Raw genomic sequence first — 25,483 nt, forward strand, 5'->3', positions numbered from 1 at the left:
GGAAATTACAATATCGGTCAAAAATTTAAATAAGGGAACTTACATTTTTATATGAATACATACCTTGACAAAATCAGCAGTAATGATCGCGAGTTCAGTTTGTGAGCCTGGTAACCAAATAGCTTTGATGATGAAGTTGCCAGTGGCCAGTTGTGGGTGTAACACCAGATGGTCTGACACAGAGCCTGTGCTGCTGAAAGTGAGAACATGGCAATCCTAGGTGGAAAAAATACGGAACAGAGAAAAAAAAACTGTGAAACGTCATATCACTCTGACATTACTAGCCAATCATAGAGAAAATACCATACATTTGATATGGGGTCACTTAGTTGTGAACCTATTTCACAAAAGAACTACATAGTTCTCTGTAGTATTTTCAGTTTAATAGGTTTATTTGTACAAATGTAATCAGAAATCCTACAAAACAGAAAGGCTTTCATTTGAAAGAAGCTGGTGTTCTGACCTTAAGGCCGCACACAGCCAGGTAATCTTCATTACAGGGGTTGCCTGTGAGGCTTAGCACAGTAAAAGGGACTGGAGCAGAGGCCAGACGGGTCAGTGTTAGCTTCCTCTTGCTAGAGTCAGCCTGTTTCAGGAGCGTGGACAGCTGCAGAACTGTTATCTGTAAAATGGGAGATGGAGAGAAAATTGGTTTGAAGGCGTAAAGATGAAAAGAAAGAATAGGCATTTGTTATTACTGGTTTAAACAATTATAAAATAAATAAAATTCTAACATGAAAGACAACACAGGATACCACACTCAACAATTTAGACAAAGTCAAATATTGTTGTATGATTTAATTTAAATGGGATTCAGCTCACCTTTCCTTTTTCATGGCTAACTGCAAGGTGCTGGCGCCGGCCATGGGGTGAAGACAGGACACACATGGCAACACGGCGCAGGACATGTGCACTGATGAGCTGGCGTATAGTTTGTCCCTGGTCGCCACTGTAGTTCATCCTCACATTCTCAAAAGCCCCTTCCTGACTGCCGAGTGTGGGTACCTTAGAAGAAGCGTAGCAAATTACAGAGTTTATTAAATAAGATGTCTTTTCAGTTTATAGAAACTTTTCAGGAACTACAAGTTTTCATACCATTAACTGGTCTGTCATCTCTACATTTTTGTCCTGAGTGTGCAGTTCATTGAGGGCTTGCTGAGCTCGGCTGCTGCTTCCCACTGCTGAGGCCTGCTGGAAGTTAGTCTGGATGGCTTCCATGAGAAACATGAGCATCTCCAGTATGGCTGCTGCAGTGGATGATCCCATCTGTTGGGTAGAAACAGGGCCAAACGCTTGAGTTATACAAGGTGCATGTAAATAACTCTGCTTTATAAAGAGTGATCAGGTTATATTTTTGATCAGTCTCTGACACAGGCCAGAAAAAGACAGACAGATATTTTCTCTTACCACTTGTGCCAGCAGCTCTTCCTGGCAGCCTTCAATGCTCTTGCACACACTGCTCTTCTTTGGTCTGTCCTCATCACCAGGTTTGCCATCACATATGGTGACCTTGCCCTTGTCAGAGGGGGAGGAATTCTGGTGGCGGATAGCACTGTCAGGCATACGCAGTTCACTCTGGAATGCAGAAGACTCTTTCAAAGTCGAGCCTATTCCGCTGCTGGGGCTGCGTTTCACCAAGGCCTGTGGATGGCATGATACAAAAGAACAAATGTAATAAAATGTAATGGCTCAAAGCTGCACGATTAAAAGCTTTTAATATGAAAGCAAATGCTTAGTTTAACTTCTTATCAATAATAACCTGCTTTTGTTTTTACATACCTAGCTCCTTCACATTGTGGAATATATACAGTAGTAAGTGAAAGGAAGGTTTGGGACATTGATTGATGGAAGCCCACTTAATCTAAACTGTCTTCAATCCAAAATCATCACTTTTAACATCACTAGAACAATTACTAACTGTATTTGTCATTGTAATTCGCTGCATGTTAGTAAGACTATTTTTTTTCCTTAAACAAAAGCTTAATGAGCCATTGTAAACACAAAGACTTACAAAAACAGAAGACTAACAATAAACTGAAGGTAAAATGTAATTGATGGTCTGTTTATGATCATGCACATTCATAAAATCCCTAAAGTAAACTATATTTAACAAGGAAAGCTGGCCTATTCACTGCACAAAATATTTACAAAAGACATGATTTCCCTCATGTCCTGGCCACATGTGTGGGCTAGCTATAACCCTGACCAAATGAAATGACTGGATGGAAGTCAATGGGGGAATGACTTGCAAGCCAAAGTTACCGCTGTTGTTCTCTTCCCATGATGACCTGAGGTATTCGGTCTCACCTGGCAGCTGCCATCCTCTTTGGCCCCGCAGTCACAGAAGAAAGAGCCATATTTGGCATAGGAGATCTCATGGTCTTTGTGACAGACCTTGGCGCACACTGTGCACACACCTACCCCATCCACCATCTTACATGTGTGACAGTGGTACCTATAAGATACAAAAAATGCCAGGACTTGACTGTGAATAGTTAATCATCAATTTAAGAGAGAATATATCACCTGCTGGATCAACAAACAGGCTTTTAAACATTCTGACATTACAGTTTTCAATAGTTAATGTTAATACATAATATATTAGAACACAAGGGGTAAACAGATAACGATTTTAATTATGACTAAAAACACTCTTCCTTCACAATGTCGGAAGTGTGAAGTTGAACTAAGGTTCGGACAAACTTTTCAAATCTATAGTACGTAGGATTCTTCCAGCCCAAGATTTTCCCTTCTATTCTTCAAATTTAAGAAATGGTTCCTGTTTTCAGGTTGAGCATTCTAGTTATTGATAAAAGATTTGTAATTTGAAAAAAGAAAAACCTTATTTGATCATGAATGAACAAAGGAAACAACCTATTCTCTTGTTCAGGATTAAACCTCAATCACAGAGAACAATCGACTTATATTTACCAGTGCTGGTTCATGAACTCCTTCTGGGTGATGGTGAAGGTGCAGAGTTTGTTGCATAGAGAATCTTCATCCTACCCAACAATGAGAGAAATGTTAGGATGGATTGTTCCATTTAGCAACAGTACAATAACTGAGTAATGTAAACAAAAACAAAAATAGCTGCATAACTTAATAATGTTTCATTCAAATTGATCAAGTGGTCAGAGCTTCAAAATTGTTGACATGATATTGTCAGTTTCTCTCCAACCGTAATATGAATAGGGTCCCTAAGACTCTTCATTGAACTGCACAGAAATAGGAACACTGGCAGCACATCCAACAAGTATTAAGCAATAATGTGAACTAAGTCATTCTTATTGCTGTGATTCATCGCTTACAGTTCAACAGCTATTTGTTGTAAATCTTAAAACAACGAAAAAGGCTTCATTTAATTTAAATTAAACATCAACCACAGATCATAGATATTTATAATTATCCTATAGATGTTTTAAGGTATCACTATAATTCCATTGGGTTTTTTTTTTTATTTCCCAAAATACAGTATTAATCATCTTCAAGAATGGTAAATGGCAAATGGACTTGAGCTTATATAGCGCTTTTCTAGTCTTCCGACTACTCAAAGAAGAGAGACAAGGGATAACATCTCACAGAGTCCTCTGCCTGGGAATCATCCTCCTCTACTGCAAGTTCCTCAACCCAGTCTGAGTCCACTTCCATTGCCTTTTCTTCTCCCTCCATCAGCAAGGCTGAGGTGCCTTGACCGCTGCTCTGCCGCAATGCATTCATCACATCAGCAAGATATGAGATGATGTGGCATGAACATTCCAGCATGCTGGCGTGCTGAAATCAGGGAGAGATGAACATTGAAAATTTGAGGGCTGATTACTACTAAAGGTTATAACTTCCTTTTAAAATACAATTTAGGAAATATGTTAGGCCAGTATTAAACATATGCAAGTATCAATATGGATATTCTATAAACTGTCAATACATACCTTTCCTTGGGATAAGTTTGCGCTCACTTTTTCCACAACATTCTTCTGTGTTAAATACTTTTTGCTACAGGGAAAACAAGCATTTTTAGAAATAATTATTAACTGAAGAAATAATGCTGCTTGATAGTGTTAAGTCACTCTTATAAAGTACTTTTTCTTTCCATAGGAATTACTGAGTCCTTTCACCAACCATATTTTCTGGTGACCTATGATGACCTTACACTAATGCTAGACAAATCATGCAGCTCTAGGATGTAAATTCAATCAGGGAAACTAATATCTCACCATCTGGTCAGCCAGTCGATGGCTGCCCTGTGCAGCTGAAGGTGGCCGGCCCCCTGTCCCGCGCTGGCAAGTGTGGCCATGATGACCATAAGCTCAGGGAAGCCTGTTCCATCACCATTGGCCAGCATGTCTGTTGCCATGGGAATAAGTGTGCTGAGGAGGACAGTGCACACTCCTTCTCCCACCTGGCTGTTGTCACGCACAATGTGAGTTGTGAGAAGCTGCAGAAGCTGTCGGTTTTCTTGTACTATTTCCAGCTGCTCTGAGTCCTTTGGTGGGGGGGCTGTCATGCGCGTCAGCCATGCCTGAAGCCGAGAGGGCTCAACACAGGCAAGCTGGGCCAGAGATCCACACAGACACAGTAGGCTGGGGTTTGGGCTTTTCTCCGCTAGGAAAGAGAGCATCACCATTAGATTTAGGATCAGCAGCAAGCAGCCATGAAGACGTACAATTTGATTGATGACACTTTTGAGCAGTTAGTATCTGTCAAAGGATGAGCTTTTCGATCATCATATAGTGTCTGAAATTCAATTCAAATCTGAAATGTATGCAGGTGAACATCTCAAGTACCTTTTACCCTTTGTTTACACGAGCACTTGTAACCACTTTTCATGTATTCATGAAGTGAAAACTTTGTATCATTTCAGCTCTAGCCCTTCTGGCAGCAGACTCACACATCCCCATTAAGTTAAAAACAGACAAATTGTTAACATATTGTCTGAATAGACAATAAAAAACAGTCTTTTTAAAGCATACGTCAGCACTTAGGTCACACATTTTTTGATAGAAAATAATAATGTGAACTGTAGACTTACTGAGCTGGAATAGTTTGGTGAAAAATTTCAGCACCCTGTTGCAGAATTTTGCTGACAGATTTTCATTGGCTGTCGCCATCATAATCTGGACGAGCTCTCCACTGAAAAAAAGAGTACAGAATAAGTGAGGCAATTGTAATAATTGTGGAATAATGCACACTGTGTTCCCAGTTGAGCATATACCTGAATGAAAAGAACTCTTCCATGGCCTTGCGGACTTGGCTGCTCTCCAGCTGCTTCTCAAGATACTGAAGGCATTCCTCAAGGACAGACTCATCCAAACCACTACAACAAAATCAGAGATCAAATGTTAAAGAAGCAGAAGTATGTATAGGCTAGTAAACAAAAGCAAAAAAGCCCAATCAGAATAAAAGCTGCACACAGCAGACTACTTTCGCAGTGGGGTTAAACAGCACAAACACCCATTTCTTGCATTAAGTGTTTTGATTTGATGTTTAGATCAAATAGACTATTTATTCCATGTTTATAGATTGTTGCGTCACACATGGCATACCTGTTAGGGTCTGAGTGGTTGGCAATGATGTTGTAACACCCAGTCACCAAACGCTCGTAGATGCGAGCTTGGAAGGTGTCTGACTCTGATGGTCCAAGGATGCGCTCCAGTGAAGTGCTGCTGATCTCAGCCACACTGTCTGTGCTGCTCTCCAGGAGAAGGGGCAACAAAGTGCGCACAACCTGTGAAGGATTTAGCTCCTCTGTGCTATGGAGGCAAACATGAAGCTTAATTAATCACACATGACAACAATTCCGATTTCTACATAGGACTGGAAAGACACTTACACAATGAGGTCACCAGTGAGCCGAACCAAAGAGAGTAGGATGTGTTTAAGAGAAGAGGCCAGTGGTAAGGATTGACAACTCAGTGTGCCCAGATGAGCTGCTTGGATTGCGCTGATGTAGCTCTCTGATGGAATGGTGTCATTGGCAAATGCATTTCGCTGAGAGAAGAAAAACAAAATTAGTTTCATGATTGCAGGTACCAGACTTATTTCTAAATGGCATGCAAAGAAAAGCTGGGATATATGGGCAAAATTATAACTTTTAACATGATGTTGATTTGACTTGATTATTTTTGATCTAATGTTTAAGGTAAATATTTCTGAGAAGAAAATGAACTGCTATGGTAAATGTATTCTGAAAATGAACTCTTAAGAAATTGTTAAGATTCAGACAATAAGCAGACTGATAAATGCATTGCAATAGAAAAAAAGAAAAACATACAGACAAAAAAGGCAGTTGGTCTAAACACAACTTGGCCAAAGTTAACAGTAGAGTATTTAAGTGGATCTTGTCAGTTTGATTTAGTAAAATTGAAGTGGTTGCTGTGTAAAGACGTTCATATTAAAAATCAACCTTTATGGCAGACTCAGTCAATGGCTTAGAACAAGCCCATTGTTAAAATAATGGCAAGACAACTTAATTATGAGAAGATTGCCAACTCTCTTTGTCCGAGCTCACAGAGAGGGAGAGAGTCAAACTAAACCACCAGCAACAAATGTGTTCACATACCCATGATCCAATGTTAGGGAATTCATTGGTGTGGATACTGTTCCAAGTCTCACAAATTGTCTGTACAGCTGATGGCAAGTTCTGCATAATGCTATGACCTGTGAAGTGATATTAAAAGCAGTTCAGGTCAAAACAGTAGGAGAAGAGAAACGATGTTAGAAGTAAATATACTGTTTAAAATGTTGCTCTTTAGTAATCCTTTGGCATACCTAGCATGTTGACCTTACAGCGGGTGGAACCAATGGACATTACAGCAGCATAACCTTGGAGCTTGGCATCTGTAAGCTTGTTCTCCCCTTCCTCTGGGATGTTCATCAGAAGGTAAGACCTGACCACAGGTTTAGTTGAATAATATGATTAGGTTTTTACACAATTACAAGTTACAGTTGTCTGATGTCCAAATTTGGGATTCCCCTCTAACCTTGTAAAAGCTGTGTACACGTCAGTGAGCTGCAGAGTGGCAGGCAGCAGGTTTTTAGTAATATCAGATGACTTTTGAGGTTCGGTCTCAATGGCAACCTTGGACAAATGCTCATCAAGGGAAACTTGCACTTTAGAGATGACTGCATCCAGGGTATAGATGGCTTGTAAAGAGGGTAACTGATGAAGTGGAAGAATGGCATTCGGGTCTACACTGGAGAAGGTTGATATCTGCAACAGAAACAAATCGTCAACATTTTTGCCAACAATTTCCACAGACAACAATAACAACGTTGTCTATAATACCTGTCTGGCAATGTACTCCTCTGCTAGGTCCACATCGTATTTGACGGTGCTGCACTTAGCAGCAGTAGTATCAACCAGGGAGGCTGCTTGGTCTGCTCTCATTCCCTGTTTCACCAAGTGTTCCTGTCATGGGCATAGTCATACATCAAAATAAACACCAATGATAGAGAACAAGTAGTGGAACACTACTGAAATGTAGATTTCCACAATCTATTTTAAGATACCTCTCTTGAAAATATAAAATTAACCATAGCATTTGTGAGTGATGATGAATAAAATCATTCCAAATTTAACACTTATGACAACATCTGACATTTGACATGCCAATAAGCATTTGGTTGGACTTTCATGTCAACAGACCTTGATCCAATTCACGTAGGTAGACACCCGGAGACGTGAGGACCATCTTAAAGTGTGCAGTATGTCGCTCTCACTGGGATCGCTGTGGCCAGCCTTAAGCTGCTCCATGTAGGCCTTTGAGGGTGGTAAAACCCCAAGGATCCTCCACAGTACCAGGAAGTAGTACTGAAGGGAGCATGCCTCCTGTGATGGATGATAAACCAACATGCCATGTGTCAAGAATACTTTTAGATGCCAGCAATTCATGCTAAATTACTGTAATTAAAAACCAACCTCTCCTTGTGGTTAACACTAAGGCTTTCTAAATGTAACAAATGGATTACTAATTTGACGTACAAACAGGAAGCGTAGACTTGATTGATCAAGTCTACGATGTTTAAAAGGGGCATGTTCACCCTGTAAACACAGAAGATAATTTGCTCATGTTATGTGCTCTCACCAAGGGAGTGACCGGCTTGTTTTCCTGTCTTCTTGCCGTGTCAAACTCAGAGCCGGCCACCAGAAGTGAGATGAGCCAGGCATACAGCTCATCATATTTTACTGCTCCATTGAACAGTTTTGGAAAGACCTATCAGAAAATAAAATAAAATATGTTAAGTTTTCATGTCTTAAGGCAGTTAAAAAAAAACAAAAAAACAATAACTAAACCTATGTATATGGGGGAGTAAAGGTCTCACTTTGCTGTCCAGTCTGCTGATATCATCTTCAGATGCCTCAGGGGACAGTACACAGTAGAATTTGGGCTGAGCATTTGAATCTACAAAAAGTTCAAATGAATGTTAACACAATATTATTTTATTTTCTCCAGACCACCACTGCCACATCCTCTTGAAAGAATAGAAAAAAGCCAAAATAAACATCATAATATGCTGATTTAAGAGTTGTAGAGGTTCTATGCATTTTACAAACATTTTATCATTATATCTCTTGTTTAAAAAACTGTCCCTTTTTTATTTTGCACTACTAACAGGTGATACAAGGAAAAGTCAGCAGTGTTCAGGCAATGTTAAAGAAAGCAGAAACAAAAAGTTTCTCAATCGGTTCGAAGTAGATGTACGTCAATGCCAAAAATAACTGTTTTTTCTGATATTTACAAGATTAAGTTTAACTACTCAGCAAAGTAAGTGAAAATCATTTTTGAATAATTGGCATTCAGGAAAAAAAACACATAAAACGGGGGTTCAACATACTGAGTACTTCGACCAATCAATGATTTTGGTGGTTAAATATAAACAAGGTTGGTTCAATCACCTGGTTCATTTCATAAAAAATACATTTCATGCATAGGCCTTACCAGCTGAACAGTGCTTGGCCCAGTTCTCCTCCACCTCTTTGAATCCATAGTATAATGGGAGACTGCTGCGTTTGCCACCATCCTGAACAGAACTTGGTCCAGCAGATGGTGGTGTGAGGAGGTTATACTGCACCTATTAATAATATTCAATGTAAAGTCAGTACAGTGCCTCATGCATACGTATGTGTACAATTCAGAAGGGGATGAGATAAATCATGAGATGAATCCACATATAATACAACCACCATTAAAAAATAAGCAACTGACCTGTTCAAAGAGGTATATGGGAGCCTTGGAGTAGTGGCGCAGCAGGTAATCAAAAACCAGACACAGGCGGGCCAGGTTGAGGGGCACTGCCTTCAGCTGGGAATCTCTGCTCTGTGCTACTTCAGTGATGGCCTGGGTGACCTGGGTCAGCACTGACCGTCGACCGCACTCCGACAAATTGTGGAAAAGGAGAAGCAGGAGCTGGAGGTGCTCCACATTAAGATCGTCTTCTCCACTAACAGAACTCTGCATTGTTTGCTGCTTCAGTGTTCCCAAAAACCTGAGGTGACAAAGGGTATGATTTTAAAAATTAATGCAAAAAGTGAGTGGAATCTGTTCAGGTAAATATTCAGAAACACAAAAAAGAAAGGTCATTCCTTTTCACTTGGTACTTTACTAGTATCAAAGTCAAGCAGAGAATTGTCTGAGTACAGTAGCTCCATTTGTTTTTTCCTTTATATAATCAGCCAAAGGCATAACAGCTTTAGTAATTAACAATGAAAATACTAAAAGGTGTACAAGATTTCATAGGGTCTGCATTAAATTAAAATAATATTAGGCAGAAAAAAAAAAATGTTTTCATACCGTTCCCAGACTTTCATACACTCAGGGACATCTGGTTCTCCCTGTACACTGGCTTTGTGCTGCCATATGAGGAGAAGTCTGGAGAGGACTGATAATGATTGAGGGTGAATGTACAGAGGCCAGGGACCCTCTGAAAAAGGAGCAACACCTAACTGCTGAAGAAGAGTGCTCTGGAAATGACAAGAGAAACAATAATTAGTATATAAAATAGAATGCAGAGTTTCTAAATAACCATCATAATACTAAGGTAATGAAATAGCAGTGATTTTTATTTTTGCTGAACAGGGAAATTCCAACTACCTGCAGTGCCGGGGAAGGAAGATCTGATGTTACCATGGTGTGGTTGAAGTGATAGAGAGCTAAAGAAAACACTTCATCTGAGGAGCCTGAGGAGAAAGAAATGAATTGAACTACACAGCATGCTTTGCTGTCAACTGGCTGTGAAGTACAATTATCATTAGCTACCAAACCAACAAAAAGACATTAGGGCTACTACTTGCATAATAAGCAGTGCGTTTTTCTGAAATACCTTTGACGTCTTTGTCCACATCTTTGATTATGCTGGCTAATGTAGCCATGTGTTGCTCTGTTAGTGACACGCTCAAGTAGTTGCGAATGAAGTTGTTCCTGGACTTGAGCATTGAGGTTGTGATGAAGTTCAGAATGCTTGAGGCTAAACTGAGGAACTAAAAGGAACAAACAACCGTGAGTGGCCAGGATGTCACACTTTCAAAACCAAAGACTTTCATAGGCTGTTAGAAGATGAGCTACATTTACTCTATATTGAGTTTACTCTTAACTTATTGACGTCGAAGATATTCACAGTAAAATAGCCCTCACCAGTTCTGGGTCTTTACGACCAGCTAAAATGTTGCCATTCTCGCTTGGATTCTGCTTGCTAGGACTCTTCAGTCTGGGAGATGTCTCCAACGGTGGGGGAGGAGGAGGGGGTGGGGGCGCAACCTTGTCTTTGGTAGGTGAAATTGTCTCTTCAAACCAAAGCCCCAAGATTGGTTCACTGTCATCATCTGCAGAAAGACAAACTGGTTTAACATTTTGTTTAAGAGTGTAGGAGAGAAATTTGACAAGATATATTGTACAGGATATTGGTGAGTGGTTTTGGTGACATCAAAAGACAAACGTAAAAAGCTTCCAAATTAGTTTTGACACCTACAATAGTGTGCAGGCAGTGGACAAAGACTGCAGTAAATAGTGAACATACAGTGATGGCCAAATAGTGAATATCCACCTAACGAGGAATACTTTGGAATATTTCAATGAGTTTTTTTTTTTTTAAGACAACTACTTTTATTTAACTGCTTCTAATGTATTCTCATATATTGTATCATACTTCCAGTTCACATTAACATTATGTGCTCAGATCTGTGCAGTTCAAACTGAATTCTTAAATGTGTACCTAATTATTGCATAAAGTAACAATACTGCACTGTTTGGTGTAGTACGAAGGCTCATAAGAAAAATCATTCACAGTTTGGTTGTTTCTAAAAAAAAATTTGTAAAGAGCATTTTTTTGCAATGTAATGTGCTTTGTGAAAAGTGATATCTGCATGTATGTTAGTTCTCTACATGCTACTATGCATGCATTAGAACACATTCAACAATCCATTTCATTGACCATCAATTACAAGTCACTTAATTTGCTTCGGGCTAATGCAAAAACCCAAACTGAAAAACTTCCATTCAATCTGCTACGTATAGAGATTGTGGGGAAAAATTAAACACATTTTGAAAAAGAGCCAAATGATTTTGGAAAACTGCAACTTGATATTTTGATCTTGATACAAACCAACAGGTGTTGCAGTGATGAAAGAGGGCAAGCAAACTGGATTGGAAATAACTGCTTCAGTCGGACCTAAAAAGTCTCAGAATTTTTCTAAAAGCCTCCACGACCAGAAACATCGGAAGACTAGGATAAATATTGGAGATGCTTTTAAAAAATAAAGAGGTTAGAGCGCAGAGAGTTTCAAGAACAATGAAGGGCTGGCTAAACACTGAAGCTTCAGTGTATGCTACACGGCTACATTGATTCACAGTACCAACTTTAAACGCTACATGTCAGAGTTACATTTTGCACCTTTAACAAATAAGCTCGAACTTATACTCTGACACTGGCATGGACAAGGAAAAAAAAAGAACAGCTGGAAAGCCTTTTGGAAAAAACATTTTCATTAAAATATTATTTCATAGCAATAATGTTTGAATATACACTCTGTATGCATGATGTGCACGTTTTGTGTGTGTACCACACGTACTGTCATGGAGTACGTGTGTGAAAGTAGCTTTTTTACTTTTAACCAGCATCCAGAAGAGGTGCCATTGATAAAGACTGCATAACTGAACATGTCTCCAGCATTCATTTAACATTATGTGACAGTAGTCATTCCAAGTGCATATTAACATGCAGCTGATGTGCATGTACTCTATAAGCACAGCAATCAGCTAAGTGTATGTTCTGGTATAGGAGTTCAGTTGATGTGTAATATCAGACTATCGGACTGGCATTTATTGTAGATTTATCATGGTGAAAGGGCTCCTTGCAAGTTTGCCCTTTGTATCCAGCAGTAAACTTGAAGTAAAATATTGTATTACATCATTGTGTTGTATTATAGAATATCACTTGAAGTTGATATTCACATTTGCATGCAACATACAAAAAAAACATGTTTCAGGTGACAGCACAAGTGAGAGCAAAGTGTGTCTAAGCCCATTGTATACAAGCACAGCTTGAATGTATCATATTCAAGAATAATACCACTGTTTTGACATGGGTCCTGTTTTCAGACATGTGTGACTGTAAAAGCCACTCACTTTGTGAGATCTGCTGCTTTTAGGTGATAAACTCTGGGTTTCTGTAACATCCAGGGGCTTTTCTATCCCACTGAGAAGATAAGTTTATTTTCAGAGACTGTCAGCATCCAATCCCCACAATAAATGCTGACAGGGTTTTTCCTGCATAGAGAATTCTTTGGCGCCCCCCAAAGAGGTTTTACCCAGCGCCAAAGGAAAATCACGAGCAGAAAATAAAGACGATTCAAATTGCAAATCAAATCCTTTCTAAACGTATGTTAAAAATATCAATACATCAAACGACTGTTGAACAAGCAGAACATAAACTTAAATACGACATCTTTGACTTCTAGCAGTCAACTCCCCTCTCATCCATTTACGTCTGTGAACTTCTCCACACATACTGTCAAACAGTGCTGCGTTATAGCCAGCAAATATATTTTTATTATTTCTCAAGTTCCTGATCTGATCAAATGATCGCAAATTTTCTGTGACATAAATCTGTGATTATTTGACATAATACCTTAGTAACTCAAATAAATGTACTTAAACAAATGTGTAAGTAAAACCAAAAACACAATTTAAAGAGCAGCCATCATAGGAAGAGGGTGAAATGCACTGGCAGGATGTGACCTCCCCTCTCCAAATCTCATTACACCCCTCTCCCTCAAAATCCCTCACCTCCCCTGTTTCACTGTTGCAATAAAATCAAATCTTTACCAGATTTAATTGGGGTTTCAGTAACTTAAGCATAATGATAATATTATTTATAAAATGGTCAGAATTAACATGAAATGCACAGATTTCTGTCAAATAAGGTAATACAGACTCATAGACTATACTGTTATACACGGGTCGAACGTTAACTACAGCGCGTAAAGTCACCCCCCCCCCCCCCCCAAAGGCCCATTCTGTGCCAGGAAAAACCCTGGCTGATTTATGTATACACTTTAGTGAAATAATGTCACCTCTGGATAGTATTGCTGTTGTTAGCTACCTCGCCATAAAAAAGGAAAAAAAAAAAAAAAAAAAAAGTATCGCAATAAATATCATACCATGTTCTTGTGATCATGATATGATCATATTATGAGATATTGAAATCGTTACATTCCTACTTAATAGTATACCACATTCTTAATAATAAAATAGAAAAGCTATTCAAAAGCAATCCTCCTGCCAGCCTGATTCTGTTGCTATGTGTCCCAGAAGCAGCTTCTTGTAATACACAATGAAGGGGAGCAAGTATTAGATTGTGTTCAGTCACATGAAGTGGTGGCTGCACTTGAGATCATGATGGCCATGTCTGTGGGCAGAATGTATTCAGCAGAACAATAGAAAATGTATCAACATGGTGTAAAATAAATGTACTGCCCCTAAATCCCTGTGTCTAGGTAAAAAGAAGTCTGCGTTTACGCAGTGCATGTATGCACCATTAAGATCCTCTGTACAAATAGAAAGACGGTTTAGTCTGACTTTCAGAAACAGGTCGTTGAGTATTGATATTTTATTGTGTATGATTATGTGGAAATTGGGGGTTAGCGATGCGCGTTCCATCAGCGCCGCTCACTACAGAGCTGATTGCTCCCTCTCTAGTCAATGCTTGTGTGTCCACAGTACACATCTCCCTGGAGCGTGCCAGTGCTGCCCTGTTCCAGTATGCACTAAGTCTATTCTCGACAGAGCCCCCAGCAAGCATGCGTCAGGCCAAACAAAGCAGATCAACTCCAACAGGAAGTCGGACAAGGGAAAGCAAGCAAAGTAGCCGGCCAATTTCAAAATAAAACACCATACAGACTCCTGAATGTATATCCTATCACTTTATCAACATTACGTCAATACAGGCACCAAACGAAAAGCAAATCAACCTTAAAAAGACAAAGCAACATGTTTGCACGTTGATCTTTTTATTTCCCCATGATCTTCTAGTACTCCTGTGATCCCGTTAATACAGCTGCTCATGGCTGTGCTTTGCTGAGTTAACGCTCCCGAAACAGACCCCGTGGGTTGGTGGGTTGGGGTGGGCGCTGAAGGACTGAACAAAACCATGGTGGCTGGTAGCAGAACGCGACACACTCAGACTATGTGGAAATAAGGGGTAACACAGCTTCGACTTTTCGCTGTTTCATCTCGCTTCATTTGTCATGCAGGTGTCAGCTCTGGTATTGGCTGTGCACACCATCAATGAGAAACTTCAATTAAGTAATGTTACAGCCCGCTGTAATCTGTACCGGTAAATTTTGCCAGATAAACTCCCTCACAGGTGTGTTGTGTTCAGTCCAAAACTGAAGATATAGCTCCTATACGCACGTGCCCTGTTTGTTTAATCTGATTGCACAGCACAAGCTGCACTTGCAGCCACTGCGCACACACATACGTAAATGAACAAATTAATGGAAGAGGCATTTTGATTTTTAGTGCAGTTTAAAGGCACAGTCTGAGTTATGGATAAAGCTAAGGAGTAGAAGAAAAAAAAAATATATATATATATATATATATATATATATATATATATATTTTTTATTTTATTTTTTTATTTTTTTTGTTGCTGATCCTTTACAAAAATCTGTGACCTGCTCCAAAACATAAGATTTGAGATGTGTTGCACCACTAGTAATCTTTAACTGGTATATTGGTTAACTGGTATCTAGGATGAAGCGTACCTTTTAGTAGAAAAACTAGTGAGAAAAGTCAGTCTTATACACCAGATGTTTATGGAAAATGTAAAGGCAACTTTTAAGATGAAATTGAATAGGACCTAAAAGAGACGACAGGTTAAACGCACAGACTGGTGATGTCACACAAGACAGATCTTGAAAGTACCAGAGAAAAACTTTGATCAACATAGAAAGAGCTGCAATATCTAGTTAATCTGTTACTGTGAATGTCAGAATCACTTTATTTTATATTTATCACCCAGCTTAAAGCAAATGTTAACCTGCTGTTAAAACCAGCAATGAGCACCAACATGTCAACACCATTGGTATTACCCTTTAATACACTGAGCTACAGATGAGCCTCTTTGACAAAACATTAACTTAGCTTGTGTAAATTTCATTAAACAACTTCGAAGCTGTTTTGTCAAAGCCTCTACATCAGTAGCTCAGTCGTGTTCTACTATGCTATTTGGGCCACAGCTCAGAGGCTAAATTGTGAGACACACAATAACAAAATGAGTCTAGGACAGTGAGGTGGACATCAAGTCTTTGACCTGAGGACAGAAAACTGCTGACCTGAGACACAAGCTGCACTTGTCTTCTCCTGTCTTCTCTCTGCTGAAATAGTAGACACTGTCAACTACACTGTCATTGTGTGATGAAGGGACAAAAATTTAACTTCAACATTACTGTGTGAGTGTGTGTGTGTTTACCATTCTCCCTGCTGCCATAACCTGACTGACTGATCCACTGACAGCACACCTGTTTGACTCCTTCACTGAAACAGCTCAGCACTGATACTATCTCAAAGATCAAACACAAACATAACTCTGCTTACAGAACCTGCATCCACACTGTCAGAGAGAAATCTGAGGCGTACCTTTTAAGGCATTACACAAAGCGTTTGTAATATTTTATTGCCTGTCTACTTAGTAAGTGCTAAGTACACGTGTGTCCTGTTCACGTCTAAATTCATACGGTCGCCGTGTATATTCCTGAACTGTGCTGATTAGATAAAATTTTAGGGATGCCGATATAGAATTTGTTGCTGATAGTGATCATTGCCATCTGTTTGATGCTGTTAAAACGAACAAAAACATTTATCTTAAATGAAAAACTGTAAAGAGTACATTGATTAACATGTCTTTATATGACCTTTCAAAGCTAACGCGATCATCAGGAATAATGGTATTTAAAGACTACCCTGCTACTAACATATGTACAGTACAAGATCAGCAAACAATAAAGTTAACTGTTTTGACCAGAGGGGCTGCCAAAATCAATAAAAACCAAAAGGTTCTCACAGTAACTTGAATAGACTAATAAACAGTTAAGCAGAGCTACATTACAATGTTGAATTGGTGAAAGACTTTTCAGAATAAACTGGGTAACTGTAGAGTCATCCATCTTCTCTTCTGTCCTCTGAAGAGACTCAATAACTGCAGCGAGGCGCCTATTTTAGGACATGTTGTTTTGTCTCAGCCTAAGTCAATTCAACAAATTCTCTGATTCACATTAGAGATTATTGTAGCTGTTACTTAAAACCGGGATCTGTTTTCAGCTTTCACTCTTTAGTGTTTAAGTTAAATATATTCCAATAAAGCTGTGCTCTTTACATTACTGAAGCTTATTGGACTATTTCCATTCACTGTTTTCCTGCCTTCTGCTTAAATTACACAGACTTCGATTTTGCTGTTTTACCACATCTGGTAGCAGCTCACCAGCAGAGGTCCTTGTCACCTTATTCTATTTTTGTGTCTTCTATAGAAAGGCCAGGGGTAATAACAGTCAACAAGGTTTCACAAAAATGTTATTGCTGGACTAATAACATTACCTGTATCTTAACTATCAATAATTAGAGATTATGATATACTGGCAACTGATGTATCAGGCATCCCTAAAATTCACATTATAAATACATTCTAACATTTGTTTGAGATTTTTTATACTGTCCTTTCATTATCAGATATATCTCAATTATTTGTACTACTCTTATCCAAACCATAACATGTGTATAAAGTCTGTATTTCACCAAACACTCTGATTTTCCAAGCTTCTCTTCTACCAGTTTTGCTGCAGTGTATTTCTTCATGTAATTTTGTTTGCTTTATCTTGTAGTTTATGTTCATGTCTACAAACCTAAAGCTGCTGTGTGAGAGCATACTCTATCTTAAATCCAGTAAATGCTTTAATCCAGAAAGTACCTTGACTGCTATCCTCCTCTGTACTGCTGAAATCATCTTCATAGTAGGTGTTTGAATCTGTGGAGGCACTGGCATCACTGCTGACTGAGCCTTTCCTCTGGCGTTGGAGAACACAAGCCTAATGGAAACCAAAACAGGGACAGCCTTAATGATGGTCACATTTTTACATTTCTAATTTCCATAAGTTTACACTATAACGGATACAGATTCTATAACTCTAAGCAGTAGGAGGACAAAAAACAGCAGCCTACACATTTCTCATGTGTGTCTGTTATTTTAATCAAATGGGTTGTCCTGTATATATATATATATATGCTGTTGCATTTCTTTATCAACTTCTTTGCTATGTTACATTTTACTAATGATACATTCAAACTTTGAAATAAAAACCAGACATTACCTGGATAATGTAAATTACAAATTTGTGAGAAAACAACTATTGCACCTTTTTGTAGGAAGTGGAGAGAAGGGTGAACAGTAGATTGGTCAGGGGCACGGAGTCAATGAGCCTCTGGACTCTCTGGATGGAGGTGCTCTGTGCCATGATGTTGAGCTCTGCTGGGGGCCCATCACTTGCCCAACCCTGCAAGTGGAGGATGGAGGAAATGGAATGAGTAAACAACTATCAAGAAATAGAAGGCTCCCTTTGTGTATGAGTTTGGGGATTTTTTTTTTACAGGAACAGCCAGGGTTAAAGGAAAAAAAAACATGTTTTTTGTTTCCAAAACCTTTTTTTCTTCTGCTTCGTCTTTTCTCTGTTCACTCTCCCATCGTCTGCATAATGCAGGTATCAGCTCATGTCAGCATGTGTAAAAATCTGCAGCTTCATGTTAGTAACTTTACAGCCTGCTGAAGTCTGTTGCTGTAAACTTAGACAAACTCTGTAAGTGTTTCCATTTGAGTAGTAGTCATTATCTTGTTTCTGGTTTTCTCTTCCTTGTCATTATACTCAACACTGAAACCTAAACGTCCCCAAACCACTGACTTGAAAGAAGGTGGTGCTTCCTCATACTGCTGCCTCTCCTCACTGCTCCCCATGTCAATCTAATGTGTGTAATCTGATAACAGAGTTGTCAGCTTCCCCCAACTTTAGCTCAGAATGACTGGATATTCACTTGGGGGGAAGAAGGGAAATAATATATAGAAGCTTGTTGTACGCAAAACTATAAATACAGCAATTCACGGGCAATTATTGAACCCAGGATGCAGTACCGAACTATTATGTATCATTGCCTTCTTGGTGTCCACTGTAATCAGGCCATTTTCAGCACATTTTCTATCTTCGGTGCACATGTTACTGACAATAGCACGCTAAACAAAGAGAGAATATGCAAGACTCTAAACCAAAGCTTTAACTACTTTAACCCATTTACATGGTTCCCAAAATTAATAGCAAGTGGTGCTCTTAAACACCACACTGGGCTATGCAGTGTGGCCTTGAAATAAAACATGTTTACTTTGAAAATATAACAGAAGGTAAGAATTTGTTGCTTCATATACCCGATGCAATGCCTCAACTTGTAGATCCTGGAAAAGCGAGGTCAAAAGCTTGATGGCATGGTTGGCCAAGATGACAGACAAAACTCCAAACCCTTGGTGTCTTTTAAGAAAAACACACACACACACACACACACACACACACACACACACACACACACACACACACACACACACACACACACACACACACACACACACACACACACACACACACACACACACACACACACACACACACACACACACACACACACACACACACACACACACACACACACACACACACACACACACACACACACACACACACACACACACACACACACACACACACACACAAAAAGGACACAAGTAATTAATGCACACAAACTGAGGTGTCCTATTGTTTTTTAAAAGACAATTATAAAACATGTCATACAAAATATGCTATTCATTGAGCAGTTTGAAGATCAAGATATAAGTTAAAAGTAAAAGCTACACTAAACTTTTTTTTCTTCACATTTTAAAATTTAGAGGAATTTACCCCTTGCCAGGACCAAGTTTAGGTGATCCTGCGCCATCCTTGGTGCGGGCAGCTATATCCCGTACACGCAGGGCAGCCAGAGGATCTTTTTCTTTTCCTTTATCCGCCAGGGCGGTTGGGCTCAGGTTAAGAATCAGGTACAAGCTGTTTAAAAGGCACCAGGCCCCAAGCAGCTGGAAGTTCTGATAATGCTGTAGCACAAAAATTAGTTAAAATAATCAGCACGATTGAAACTGTAAACCACAGAGGTGGCAAAGTCAACGTTTATGAAAAGGCACTCAGACACGATACTGACCTCTCCGCCAGCTCTGCGAGAGTTGCTGATGGCTTGTCCAATCATCTCATAGATCTCCAACTGTTGTCAACACAAATAATGTACTTGTTACTTTTTTATGTGCTGTGTCTTTTTGGTGTACATAAAAAGCAAAGTTAGTCATTAAAGATGATAGTTAGATAAAAGTTAGTGGTTTTGATGCAAGGTATTACAGGTTTGTATGTATCCCCAGATGATTTAACAAAGTTTTGAGCAAACAAGTCGAATTGTTGCACTCTTAATACTCACACATTTCTGAACAATTGTGGCTGCGTCATTTTCATAGTCTTCCTCTTTCGTTCCAGTGGAGGCAGAGCGAAGCTGCAAGCCGCTGCCTACCTGCAGAATGGCCATGCAGGTGGCTACGCTCACCCCTAGAGAGGTCAAAATGTTCAAGGTTTGTTTTATTCTTTCTACCATCCAAAGTCTTTACAGCTGTTTGAGAGGAGTCACCTACCAGCATAAAGACAACTCAAAGCCAGCACGGTCATATCCAGTAATCTCCCGGGTGTCAAAGGCTCCAGTACAGGGAGGGAAAGTGTGTCCAAAGCCATGGTCACATCTATCACCAGTGAATGGAATCTGGGAATGTGTGTTATATATAGAGAGTCATGAATGTTTGGGGGAAAACATGTTTTTGTCATCTTAAATGCATGGAGAAACTTTAGCAGATGTGTTGCCCCTTCAAAATAATAACAGAGTTAAAACATCTTAACATAAAACTAAATAATTACCCATTGCGGACTGCAGTGGCATCAGCCACCGTGGCAGGCATGATAAAGAAAGAGTTGGCTGATACAGCATCCTGGAAACGGTTGATGTAACGCAGAAAGTAGGGCAGGTTGAGGCACACTCGTAACAATTTCTCAGACCCACCTGGAATATAAGTTGTGGGAAAAATTTCTTTAATAATAATAAAAGGATGCAAAGAGAAAATTGAACCAAGAGGACTTTCAACTCTAAAATGACAGTACATTTTGAAAGTACTTAAAAGTGCTTTTGTAAGCTCTTGTCAAAGTAGTGAAAACTTCTGATGGTTTTGTTAAAAATAAATATATCTTTGATAGAAAATTAAGTGTAAATAATTGATTTCCCCTTTTCTTTATCTTATCTTAACTGCAAATCCATCTGCAGTTGTTAGTGTGTTTTACTTAATGCTGGATTTAAAAAATATCAGACTTTGAGCTACAACAACAATCAAAATCTTGTTTCTCACAAACATTCAGGTGAAACTTTATTATATTATAACATATTAACTGTAAACTATAATGAGAACATTTGCCTTTATATCAATGCTATGTGTAATCCAATGGAATGACAACATTAACAGAAGAGAGGAGAACAACATACTGACGAACAGAAAACATAATGCAGCCGTTTAATTACGTGCACGGAGATCGTAGTAGTCGCGTGCAGACACTTTAGACAGTCACTGTATATAAACGTCATTCTCTTTCTATTGGCTCGAGTTGAAATCTCCGGAGTATATGCGGCCGCGTTCAGACATCAGCTCACTCTGACTTGACCTGACTCTGTGGATAAAAGACTAGGGGTCTGGCAGGAGAAACTCCGGGTAAAGTCTGCGCAAAAAATGTGTCTGTTTGCGTTCACACAAAGAACCTTGCGCCTAAAGAACCTCCGGGTAGACTAATCTCCAGAGTTTTTCAGCAGATTTCTGCATTGTGAAAAGGGTTTTAGTGTTAACAAACCAACAATGTCAGAACAACAAAGCAGCCACTACTCACCAAGTTCCTGTAAGCTTGACACATTCTGAGATACAAAGGCATTTTTCATTTTGGCCTGAATAGCTTGATCTGTGGTTTGGTCATCACAATCACTTTCAGCCTGTAATCGGAAGAGAAGAAAAATAAATGAGCAGCTAGTTTGGATCTTGCAAACTAAGTCACAAGATAATATTGAGATACCTTTTATTTTTATTAAAAACGATAAGGACGAACTAACAATTATTACAGGAAACTTTATCTGTCCGTCATGGTTGACAGCTATGGATTGGGCAATTCAAAAGCTGTAGGTCTGTAGTACTTGCCTGCATGTGTGCTGCTGATGGGGAGGCCAAGATGGTGGTAAGGTCAGGGTTAAAAACTGAAGTCAGTTGATTAAAGAAGTTCATTTGTACTTCTTTTTGTCGTAGCTCCGGGTTCACAGCACTGGGCAACTCCTTCTGATCTTCCACTATAAAATGAATAAGGACACAATTGTCACAGACACACAAAGCTTTGAAGATTTCTCTTTGCAAAAGGCAATACGCTAGTACCGCTTTGGATGAATACAAATACAAATAATAGAAAATGACTGCAGCAATCAATACCATAATCTATACAATTAATTAAAATATAAAACTTATAAGCACAGACTCCAAATTGCTCCTTCAGCTGCCTCAGTGGAATTACTGGTTGTCCCAGTTAATGAAAATATGTGAATCATTTTCCTTTGGTAGGGTAATGTCATCTCAGAGTTATGAATATGTTTACAACTGGAGAGTGAGATTGTAAGCAAGTATACTTTAACTTTGGATTGTACTGTCAGGGACACTCACCATCTGAAAGGGTCTTGACAGTTTGAGGCAACTTGGCAGATTTCATCATAGCGGTGAAAGTAATGATTTCTGTGCGATCTAGTCTGCTGCAGCCAGTGCAAAGTCCTTTTATGAGAAGAATTAGATGTTTCTGGTGGGGAAAAGAGGTTTCTCAGTTTAGCTTGTAGGCTTTAGACAGTGAACAATGGCCTTTCAAACTGAAATCAGACACATTTAAAATGACAAAACATACTTGCAAAATTCAATACAACAAAATTAGGCCAAAGTGGCTGACAGAGAGAACCTGGCAAAATGTTGTTGTGGCTGATGAATGTCCATTTATTTACAACTGATCAAATGTTTACAATTGAATGCAATCCCAGAACATCCAAATTCCTCATGCAGTTTGTTTCTCTTACCTGTGATACAGCACATGCCTCGTCTGGGTTCTCCAAGCGCAGCAATGAGAACTCTATCAATACCTTACATGCTGCAGCAACCGACAGCAGCTGATTTCTTGGTACTGGGAAAAAAAACAGTAACATTGAAATATTTTCTGTGAATTACTGTTAAAATGGTAAATCAATTACAGTTAGAAGAAAATTAAAATACATACTTTGTCCACATACGGTGGTGATGTAGTGTGCAGAGAGTGCCACGAATGATGAGTAGAACGGCTCATACTGTTTGTCATGGTGAAGGATGTCAGATTCACTGCAAAAAACAAGAGGATAATCTCATTAAATACTATCATACATGATTTACACAAAACATGGGTCATTAGCTCCAGACTCTAAAAGAAACTATCACATAAAAATGCCTATTGCTGTTAAGTACTTTTCTAAGGAACAGCCAATATTGTTTGCCGTTTCTGATATTTAGAATAAGTTAAATTGAAAATCCAAACTTGCTTACAAACGCACTCTCCAGTTGTAAACATATTCATAACTCTGAAAAGGGTCCATTTTCTATTATTGCAGCCCTTGGTGGGCAATAAACAGCATTGAAAACTTGGAGGCAGCCGTCTCCACCTAATTACGTACCGCCAACAACCCTTGTCAAAGGCTGACGCTTGTTTTTTAATGGAAAACACAGTTTTCAAGATACAGCATCTGGTGAATTTGTCATTTCTAATTGAAATTAGAGCTGTAGGCCAATAAGGTGATAGTGCTGTATCGTAAACACTCTGTACAGTGCACCAGAAAACAACAAAAGAGGAAAAAAAGTGAAGAAAGAGAAACATGTCAAAAGTTTTCAGTGAGAGGGTTGGTGTTTATTTTCTGCTACGCTGCTTTACATGCATGCCCTACAATATAACAATATCTATCTATCAATGAATTGTCCCTTTCAATGATTTAGTAATTTATAAACACCTGTGCTGATCTCCAAACATGTGTTCAGCCTTCAGACAGAGGGAACATTGATTTCAGACAACTGTGACCATTAGAAAATCTAGATTATAAACCAGATTTCATAAACTTCACAAGGCTTCATGATAAAATGTGACATTTTTGTTTTACATCTGCATTTCTGTAAGTATGCATATGCTCTCTCCCTCTTTCTCAAGCACCAATTATAGTATAATATGTATAAATATTATTTAGCCTATATCATATTCAGCACAGTTACAGTGTTGTAATGTGTTGCATGAGACGTATTGAAGAAGTGCCATAGAATAAAAAACATAAATAAACAGATAAAAACAAGTTTCATTTGTTAATGTGATACACAAAACATTCACACTACGGCATGAAGAGACAAGGAGCTCATAATAATTACAGTCAGGGTCAAGTCATGGAATCAGCTCGATAAAAAAAACTGTTTTCATTTTTCTGCAGTAAAATTTTAGACAGTGAATTATGTTAAAATCTGGCTAATTCATAATTCTGGTAGGCAAGAAAACAGCTCAGGTGAAGAAGTGTGTGTCTGTGTCTTTTGTGTGTCTGTGTCTTTCATGTTCATCATCAAACTCCATGTGAATGATATCACTTAACATCTGCCATTATGTGAGATTTGACATTCATGAAGGAACTAAAAGATTAATTATTTGGGACGTTGGTGGCGCAGTGGTTAGTGCTTGAGTCCCATATATGGAGGCTATAGTCCTCAACGCGGGCGGTCCTTTCACAATAATAAAGGGTTATAAATAAGCATTTTTTTGGCCAAACTCGTGCACAAATTATATACCAGCAGACAACTAGAATTACTTGTTTGATGCTCAAAAGCTTCATTTAAGCTTAATTTTAATGTGAGATTTTTCCTTTTATTGAATAACACAATTATTAGAATTCCTAATGTTGCTCTTAAAAGTATAAGCAAGCATAATGTTGAGGATGCCGAAACCTTGTAATTCTCGCTTAAATATATCTGAGAAAGTATTTTGCATTTGATACTATAGCTTAAAAGTGAACTTTCACAATAAGCATTGACATTGATTAAATACAAGCACAGTTGGGTGTTTTATTTATAAACGAAACTATCAGGCCATGAATCAGGGTGACTGCTCAAATTTGCAGCAGGTGAAATGTTTCGTCAGAAAATGAAACCTAAAAACAACGCAGGAAGATCTTCACTAGAGTTCCTCGAGCGATCAGCTGATGTCGCCAGGAGTGTCCAGTGACAGCCTGGCTATCGTGACAGAACTACTGACTTGATAGTCGCTTTGTGTTGATGTATGACCTGGTAGATTGTCCATATTCTATCCAGTTTTATGGGGAAACGCAATACTCTTAAATAACCATGCCAATCTACATAATTTATTTCGCAATGCATGGACTGATACACCTTTCTAGCCGTTAAGCTAGACTATGTCCATTTGTTTTACAATTCATCTATTCACTGCTTTACAAAGTAGCAATAAACTAAGTTACTGTTGTACTACTACAAACATCAACCATAACTTGAGAGTCAAGGTCCCCGCCTACTTTAACTCAACCACAGACATACACAAGATAACCTTAAACCTCAGTTAACGTTTAAACTATCCGTTGTCATGCTTAAAGAAGACCAACCGCCACAAGTTCATCATATAAATCTTATCAAATTTGACCAGCTTGACGCTGACGTAGCCAAAATGTATCCTGGCAAAGCCATTTTAACGTAACGTTATTCAGTCCGTTTTAAAGGCCCATTTGTTAGCCTCCTAGCTAATGTTTGT

At 38.8% G+C, this 25,483-nt stretch overlaps 1 protein-coding gene across 4 annotated transcripts in view; it reads right to left on the reverse strand.

Moving 5' to 3' along the window:
- The window catches only part of ubr4 (ubiquitin protein ligase E3 component n-recognin 4), a 56,904-nt gene that overhangs the window by 30,875 nt on the left and 546 nt on the right, over positions 1-25,483 (reverse strand). For 2 of the 4 annotated variants that reach the window (XM_065961081.1, XM_065961080.1), the window contains exons 2-41: positions 22,943-23,040; positions 22,746-22,849; positions 22,348-22,477; positions 21,838-21,983; positions 21,536-21,635; positions 20,525-20,666; positions 20,248-20,372; positions 20,040-20,164; positions 19,773-19,832; positions 19,478-19,668; positions 18,955-19,054; positions 17,900-18,037; positions 17,455-17,572; positions 10,629-10,816; positions 10,318-10,474; positions 10,089-10,174; positions 9,789-9,958; positions 9,204-9,483; positions 8,937-9,069; positions 8,320-8,399; positions 8,082-8,210; positions 7,643-7,825; positions 7,283-7,405; positions 6,978-7,207; positions 6,766-6,884; positions 6,557-6,654; positions 5,828-5,985; positions 5,541-5,747; positions 5,210-5,311; positions 5,027-5,127; positions 4,212-4,599; positions 3,927-3,990; positions 3,580-3,771; positions 2,932-3,002; positions 2,308-2,455; positions 1,408-1,641; positions 1,096-1,266; positions 823-1,005; positions 464-622; positions 64-216 (exon numbers count right to left, since the gene is read on the reverse strand). In XM_065961081.1, coding sequence (XP_065817153.1) covers positions 64-216; positions 464-622; positions 823-1,005; positions 1,096-1,266; positions 1,408-1,641; positions 2,308-2,455; positions 2,932-3,002; positions 3,580-3,771; positions 3,927-3,990; positions 4,212-4,599; positions 5,027-5,127; positions 5,210-5,311; positions 5,541-5,747; positions 5,828-5,985; positions 6,557-6,654; positions 6,766-6,884; positions 6,978-7,207; positions 7,283-7,405; positions 7,643-7,825; positions 8,082-8,210; positions 8,320-8,399; positions 8,937-9,069; positions 9,204-9,483; positions 9,789-9,958; positions 10,089-10,174; positions 10,318-10,474; positions 10,629-10,816; positions 17,455-17,572; positions 17,900-18,037; positions 18,955-19,054; positions 19,478-19,668; positions 19,773-19,832; positions 20,040-20,164; positions 20,248-20,372; positions 20,525-20,666; positions 21,536-21,635; positions 21,838-21,983; positions 22,348-22,477; positions 22,746-22,849; positions 22,943-23,040 — 5,884 coding nt within the window. Of the gene's footprint in view, positions 1-63; positions 217-463; positions 623-822; positions 1,006-1,095; positions 1,267-1,407; positions 1,642-2,262; positions 2,456-2,931; positions 3,003-3,579; positions 3,772-3,926; positions 3,991-4,211; positions 4,600-5,026; positions 5,128-5,209; positions 5,312-5,540; positions 5,748-5,827; positions 5,986-6,556; positions 6,655-6,765; positions 6,885-6,977; positions 7,208-7,282; positions 7,406-7,642; positions 7,826-8,081; positions 8,211-8,319; positions 8,400-8,936; positions 9,070-9,203; positions 9,484-9,788; positions 9,959-10,088; positions 10,175-10,317; positions 10,475-10,628; positions 10,817-17,454; positions 17,573-17,899; positions 18,038-18,954; positions 19,055-19,477; positions 19,669-19,772; positions 19,833-20,039; positions 20,165-20,247; positions 20,373-20,524; positions 20,667-21,535; positions 21,636-21,837; positions 21,984-22,347; positions 22,478-22,745; positions 22,850-22,942; positions 23,041-25,483 lie in introns of all 4 variants that reach the window. The other 2 variants (XM_020638192.3, XM_065961079.1) reach the window with 1 other exon arrangement.

This window comes from Labrus bergylta, chromosome 12 (genome assembly GCF_963930695.1).
Source record: "Labrus bergylta chromosome 12, fLabBer1.1, whole genome shotgun sequence".
NCBI classification, from domain to species: domain Eukaryota; kingdom Metazoa; phylum Chordata; class Actinopteri; order Labriformes; family Labridae; genus Labrus; species Labrus bergylta.